We start from the raw sequence: 7,026 nt of genomic DNA on the forward strand, positions 1-7,026 counted from the left end.
TTCGCCTATTGTGTCGAGATTTTGTTCATCTTCATCTTCTTCAGGTTGTTGCTCTTCTTCTCGTTGTTGTTGCTGAGTCGAACACCGACCTTCATTATGATCAATATTTTGACAAAGAGCTCCGGAAGATTGAGTAAGCGATGTCGATCCTTGCGTATTTGATTTCGATATGAGAGCATTTGTCGATTTGGGTGCTAGAGGAGTTTTGCGAGAATATGAAATTGGTTAGGAGACAGCATAGTCATGAATAAGAAATAGACCCGTAATAAAATTGGAACTCCAAAACTTTAAAGCTAGATATTCAAAACATAAATCCCAGGTAATGCAAATCCAAATTCCACCCAACGCGATTTGAGGATTTCGTGAATGTGGCTTAGAGAAAAAAGACATTTCTTACCTCCTTCCCACTGTGTTTTGGAGACACATTCAGATGATTTGATGCAACAACCTATTGACTGTTCTGCTTTGCTTTCGTGCTGTGTAACGACTATTTCGTTTATTTGCTTTTGTATCTGATTTTTATGGCTGACTTGATGGCTAGCGGTGATATTTGAGGTAGGAAAATTGGGAAGAGTATAGAGCTTTATATTGTATGCGACTAGACTTTAAAACGAATGAATATTAGATGTCGGGATTTTTGGGAATATGACAATTACTGAAGATCGAATTGACCTATGAATGTTCGGTTATCTCCTGTAGGACACTGAATTGAGCAAATAAGGAAATGAAATGAATCATAGTTTATATATTCGGTATCATGAAGTAAAGCAATATATTTCTAAATACAATATGCAAGTTTGATGAAAGGCTGATGACTTTTTAGCCAGGTCTGTGCATCTTGCTGAAGAGAACAAAAAAATAACAAACAATACAGAAAAGAGATCCAAAAAGAATTGATGACATCGTATACGCATTTCTCATCTCTCATCCATTCATACTCCCTTATCGGGAGAGAGATGTTCATCAAGTTGGTTTGTACTGTGCACTGCACTGCAAACACTTCTCCTTTCGTTCTCTCTTTTTCCTATCCCCTACCTGTGTATTCCCGATGCTGTCTTAAACAACAACCTTTTCTAACTTCAAATCATTAATGACCATATATCTTGACATTCCAATCCATCCCCATCTAAACCACCGCATCTGACTCTTATGTGCTGTCGTCATGGCCTTCTGCGCAGTTCTAAGTTGCCCCACTCCATTCATCATTAACAAATGACTTGGATGATCGCCTATTTCTTTCTTTGAGAATGCGGTGATTACCATAGTGTTTAAGGTATCTAATATGGATGTGTATTTTCGGAAAACGGAGACACTGGTGAGGGTATAAAGATCAATAGGACACTGCCATCCTGGACGATCTTGCATCATAGATGTGATTAAGGCTCGAGAGCCGTGGTATAAGGAAATATGATTTGGGTGTGAAGAGACCCCATGAGCGTCGAAAGTCAAAATAACATCGATAGTTGCAGTTGGCGCAGTCGAAAGATTTGCTTTTCTTGTATGAGGAGGGCAAAATGCAGAGGCGAGAAGATTAGCTATCTTTTCCTTATCCCATGTCTTCGTCATACTATCTGGGAAATCTCTGTTTCAGAAAAATGATTAGCATAAATAGCAAGATTACATATGCGACAGGATTTCAGGAAGACGTACGGACTTGTAAAAACAAAAACATCATTCTCTTGTCGCAAACCCAACTGCATTCCGCTCTTAACAAGTTCCTTCTTCCTTGTTTCCCCTAACCCATCTGCATCACCTACTGCACATCAATATATGCTCATCTCCGCCCCATGGCATGCAGCTTGTTTACTTACCACTACTCAAACAGAGAATTTTAACATGATTTCCAAGTTCCGGATCTGTGAGAGCTTGCATAGCAGGCGCAAAGAACATAGCCTCATCATCAGGATGCGCTATTAACAAACATATCTTCTTGTTCCGAAGTTTTGGAAATTTGGAGTTAACAACTGTGACAGTATATTGCCATGCAGCGAACGTGATGATGGGAATCGTGAGTAAATAGGTCCATTGCATTTTGGGCATGTCGAAAGTAATAAAGAGAAGAAATTTGTTGGGGAAGTGGAGATAATGAAATGGAGCGACAGCGAGTATGAAAATGGATTATGTGTGAGAGAATAATTGGGGTTGTTTTGGAGTTGTGAGGGGTTGGTGGATAGAAACGAGTGGAAATCATTAATTCATCCATCACCGGTTTGTCGGTCAAGAATTTAAATGGGTCTTTGAGCCTTGCGCTAATAAGGTTTACTGCAAGGGATCAGATCAAAAACTGACCAATGTTCTGGAAAATGACAAGGTTTTTATATTTATATGCTTTTGCATGAACACGGACTATTCGAGTATTCTGCAGCCTTTCGTCTGACCGTAAATTCATCAGCCTTGATCATTCGCTGTACGTATCTGCATCAAATTCCAACTACCTTCAGACGACAAGGCTCGCAGAATTTATACTCCTTTAGAACAGCGAAGACAGTATATCTTCATTCGTCACAGAATATCAATCATCATGCCTCGCAAAGAACGGAAAATTAAACTCAAACAACCCGATAGATCTGGTCCTGATCCCTCCCTCGAAACTCTTCTCGACATCGCAGCGAAACGAAATTTGAGCGAGGCTCAGCGGCAACGTCAAGCTGAAATAGATGCAGAAAACGAAGAGATTTTAATAGGAAGACTAGGAGAATCGATATTATGGGCAATTAGTCTTACCATGTTACATTTTACCTTGGATGTATTGGTTACTCATCAATACGCGGAAGAAATCATCTGGAAAGGGGTAATATCTAGGACTCTACAATCATGCCCTGGTAAGTTGTACATTGTTTTTGGATATGTTAGTAAAGTATCTGATTCTGACAGTCATTTGGCTCCTATTTTATGCCTTTCATCCACATGCCGAACCTTCCCACTTGTTTCCCCGACTACCTGCCAAAGCGTATCACTACCTACATGAAATCTTCTTCTTCGCTGCTAGCATAAGCGCCGGATGTTATCTTATACATATTACAAACGAATATGGTAGTTTCGCCATCATGAAGCAAGCTCCGCCAATAGGAACTATCTGGATTTGGTCAGTGATTGAGCTGAACATCCTATGGGCAGTACCTAGTGTCGCATTTTGTGCTATCTATCTTAAGGTCAAAGACTATGCATTCCTTTAGTCATCTGAAAATAGAACATTGGATAATGGGAGAGATATTCCGTGCCGAAGGCAAGGAGGTTCCGTCTGGTGCCCCACATGCCCATACCCATACCAACAACTAAGGCATCACCGGTAACTAGTCCAGCACCAACTGCGGGACGTCCCTTTTGACTGGAGGAAAGACGCATATGTCTTGCTCCTGCTAGTGATGATGCTAATGTTAGCTGGAGAAAAAGAGAAGTACGCAAGGGAGCAACGGATGCTTGACTTTATCAACCGGAAGCGGCGGAATGGATCTTTTCTTGGACTTAATATCGGTGGCACCAATTTCCCGCTAACTGGTCGTCCCTCCTGGTTTCTCGAGGTTCTCGAGATCGTGGACTTCCGACACTAGTAAAGGTGTTATATTTCATTTTTCTGTCAGAACTGGACTTCGTGATCGATATCATTCTCAAAGCTTTGAAGAACCTAATGATGGACATCTTCGGCTTCGATTCGATCTCGATGCATCAATTGGTATACTAGAGACTCCCAATCGACCTAGCGTCTCATGTTGAGAATCAAATGTACGTTCGAGACGGTCAAGTCTTTTGTGGTCTAATTTTTTTTGGTTTCTTTGCCCGTGATTTTTGGTTTCGAACTCGCCTAATTTAGTCGGTGTCGAGCCCCTTAACCTTTAGATATTATACTTACGATGGCATCATACTTATTTGAGAAAAGAAACTCTCGCATCTCTTTGCCTAACTGGTTCTAAAGCTTTTCTCCTCACGAGTAGCCATGATATAGCTACATCCGTTCTAAATGCCATACTTTTCGGTACCAAAGCCCATTTCTTTCCTTGATCAATTCCAGTATTAGCGATCATTTCCGCCTCTGCTGCCAATTCCAGTAATCTTTCTTCAAGTTTTACAAGCTCTTGCATCATGGACACATACATCTGGGATTTTTCCATGTGCAGAACGATCCTCTGTTCCCATTCGATGCATACACGAGGTCATGAAGCAATTGTAAATGTCGTTCTATGCTACGAGAGGGATGCCTTGACTTGCAAACATATTCATTGTTAGCATTCAGTAAGTATTTGAATCGACCATACATAACTGCTTAATAGCAGCCACAAAGGTTAATATTTCAGCAACACTGGATGTTATGGACAGAGGACTGTCCTGACTGACCATTTCGATCCGAACTGGAATTTCCTTCTCAGTTTATATCGTTCAGTCTGCGGAGTATACAACCGATATTCAGTCATTTATACACTTCCCGCATTTGAAAACTTTACTATCTATCCTGATGTTGTACTAATATAGGTTTTATCACATTCTGATCGGACGAGGCTTGTGTCGTAAACATCCCGAGGTCATGTTTGTTTTCTCTCCCCAGCCACAATTATGCAAGGCTAGGAAAATAAATTGCTTGATCAATACGCTAGTCCTCCTTTGATTTTACCCCAGACCCCGATCAGTGCTTATACCAGCAGTTGTACCAATAACCATAATCCGAGCGAACCCCGCTCTTGTTGTGTCCCGTGGACTAATAAGAGGGAAGATTTCATCGACCATGCAGTACTATCCTGGCGGTGTAGTATCACCAAGTTCTCTTGCTGTCCCTCTTGTGTATATATTCTCTTACCGTTCTTCGATATACCCGTTTCTAATTTGATTGATATTTAATTTATTGTTCATCAGCATTCTTCTATCATGGGAGTCATATCGGATAGTGAAGGAGGGAAAGAGGCAAGTAGAATTCTCCGCCACGTTTCATCACGTCGATCTGATAAGCCGATGTAGCAAGTTCAGGAAACAGACTATGTCCCAACAGAAGACAATTTGAGAAATACCAAAGCACTGATTTGGAAACAAGATTTGAGGATTGTGCCACTCTGTGCTGGTATCTACTTATTATGTTACCTTGATCGTTCCAATATTGGTTAGTACCACTATGTAAAACGTATGTCGCGTGTAAGAGGCTGATAAACAATAGGCAATGCTAAAACACTCAATTCTTCTACTCATGATGATCTCCTTTCGGATACACATATGACTGATTTCAAAATATATGTACGTGTGGATCTCATTTCTCATCAATCGGTCTATTAACAGATGTAGCATTGCATTGATGGTCTTTTTAATCGCCTATGCAATTTTCGAAGTCCCATCCAATTACTTCCTCAAGAAACTCAGTCCGAGTAAATGCATATCCTTTCTGATGTTTTCATGGGGTATCATGACTATTGGACTTGGTTTCACCCATAGCTTTTCTAGTGTAACTGTTGTGAGATTTCTTCTTGGGATGTTCGAAGCTGGTAAACTGCAAATCTCCTCAACCATCGGGCGGTAGTTAATATAATGATAGGATTATTCCCAGGTCTTGTATACTACCTTACTTTCTGGTATCGTACTTCAGAACGTTCGATTCGCGTTGCATTTATTCTCGCTTCCGCAACACTCGCTGGAGCTTTTGGTGGAGCTATTGCTTTTGGTGTTGGTCATATGAATGGTACAGATGGAATGTCAGCTTGGAGATGGTTATTTGTAATTGAGGGAATTCCTTCTTGTTTGTCGTCCATCTTGGTATTTTTCTTCCTGCCAGATTATCCAGAGACTGTAAAATGGCTATCAAAAGATGAGAAGGATTTAGCTACAAGTAGACTTGCTACAGAAGGATCTAAAGGGGGTGATAAGGGATTGACGTGGCAAGAAGCGAAGGAAACTCTTTGTACTTGGAGATTATATGCTCATTATGCAGTGAGTATCGCATATCACATGACGGTTGATGATTTTCTAACCTACAGTTAGATCTACTTTGGTATCTCAACACCGTTTTCGAGTTTATCCTTATTCACACCGAGTATTACCGCTGGTCTTGGGTACAAAAATCTAGAGGCTCAACTTATGACAGTTCCTCCATACGCTGTTGCTTGTACATCTATCATTCTCTCCGCTTCTATTATGTTCTAACCTCTCCAGATGTCATAACAATTCTCGTCTCTTGGTCCGCTGACCACTTCAACGCGTAAGTAATTCCTCCTCCGTTCCCTCAACATCTACCTCGTCACTTCCATCCCTATCTAACCCATCCAGTCGTGCTCTCCACTCCTCAACCATGGCCCTAGTCGGCGCCATCGGTTTCACCGCTTCCGCCCTCCTCCCCCCAACATCCTACGCCTCCCGCTACGGCTGTCTCATCATCGCCGCCTCAGGAGCATTCTCCTGTATCCCACCTCTCCTCGGTTTCCTCTCTTCAAACATCTTCTCAACAGCGGGTATTGGCCTTGCTATCGCGCTTAATATATCAATAGGAGCACCAGGACAAATTGCAGGTGTCTGGATATATAAGGCGGATCAGGCAAAAGAGGGGTTTCCCTTGGGTCATTGGGTTAATGCGGGGCTGTTGTATTTTGTTTGTGTAGGTTGTGTGGGTCTAAGGGTTTATTATGCGTGGATGAATAGGAGGGTTATGGAGGGGCAGAGAAGGTTTGCTTATTGAGGAAGGATGATTCGTAGGTTTGATATAATCTTACATCAGGGAGAATGGGAGTGTGATAGGGGAAGTTAGATGTGTTTTTTTGGATTGTGATGAGAGGATTATTAATTATGAGATGAACTAGAACTAGCTGTGGTTATACTAGATAAGACAGTCAAAGTATACCAATATAAACACTATCAATAACTTATTCCTAATTCCTAATTCCTAAAATCCCCTTCTAAGTTCCAATTAAAACTTTACTGTCACGAAAACCATGCATCCGCACCTCAAAGCCTCATAGCAGACCCAGAAACTGGATACCTAGTAGGCATTTTTATTGAATCGTGTCACCTGATCAGCCATACACGTGTTCGGCTCTTTTGTCACGATATCGCCGAATT

General features: G+C 41.3%; 4 protein-coding genes across 4 annotated transcripts; 2 read left to right on the forward strand and 2 right to left on the reverse strand.

Moving 5' to 3' along the window:
• Positions 1-1,056: 1,056 nt before the first annotated feature.
• On the reverse strand, positions 1,057-2,040 carry SS1G_11606 (hypothetical protein; the record flags this gene model as incomplete). The annotated part of the gene is made up of 3 exons (XM_001587563.1): positions 1,057-1,582; positions 1,651-1,753; positions 1,812-2,040. 3 exons carry the CDS (start codon positions 2,038-2,040, stop codon positions 1,057-1,059), a joined length of 858 nt encoding a protein of 285 aa, XP_001587613.1.
• A 481-nt stretch (positions 2,041-2,521) lies between these two features.
• SS1G_11607 (hypothetical protein) lies at positions 2,522-3,176 on the forward strand (the record flags this gene model as incomplete). The annotated part of the gene is made up of 2 exons (XM_001587564.1): positions 2,522-2,822; positions 2,875-3,176. 2 exons carry the CDS (start codon positions 2,522-2,524, stop codon positions 3,174-3,176), a joined length of 603 nt encoding a protein of 200 aa, XP_001587614.1.
• A 687-nt stretch (positions 3,177-3,863) lies between these two features.
• SS1G_11608 (predicted protein) lies at positions 3,864-4,079 on the reverse strand (the record flags this gene model as incomplete). The annotated part of the gene is made up of 1 exon (XM_001587565.1): positions 3,864-4,079. One exon carries the CDS (start codon positions 4,077-4,079, stop codon positions 3,864-3,866), a length of 216 nt encoding a protein of 71 aa, XP_001587615.1.
• Positions 4,080-4,717: 638 nt separating this feature from the next.
• On the forward strand, positions 4,718-6,715 carry SS1G_11609 (hypothetical protein; the record flags this gene model as incomplete). Its single annotated transcript, XM_001587566.1, has 8 exons — positions 4,718-4,773; positions 5,266-5,462; positions 5,513-5,904; positions 5,956-6,079; positions 6,127-6,172; positions 6,241-6,565; positions 6,610-6,659; positions 6,706-6,715. 8 exons carry the CDS (start codon positions 4,718-4,720, stop codon positions 6,713-6,715), a joined length of 1,200 nt encoding a protein of 399 aa, XP_001587616.1.
• Positions 6,716-7,026: the final 311 nt, after the last annotated feature.

This window comes from Sclerotinia sclerotiorum, genomic scaffold, assembly GCF_000146945.2.
Source record: "Sclerotinia sclerotiorum 1980 UF-70 scaffold_18 genomic scaffold, whole genome shotgun sequence".
In the NCBI taxonomy this organism is placed as follows: domain Eukaryota; kingdom Fungi; phylum Ascomycota; class Leotiomycetes; order Helotiales; family Sclerotiniaceae; genus Sclerotinia; species Sclerotinia sclerotiorum.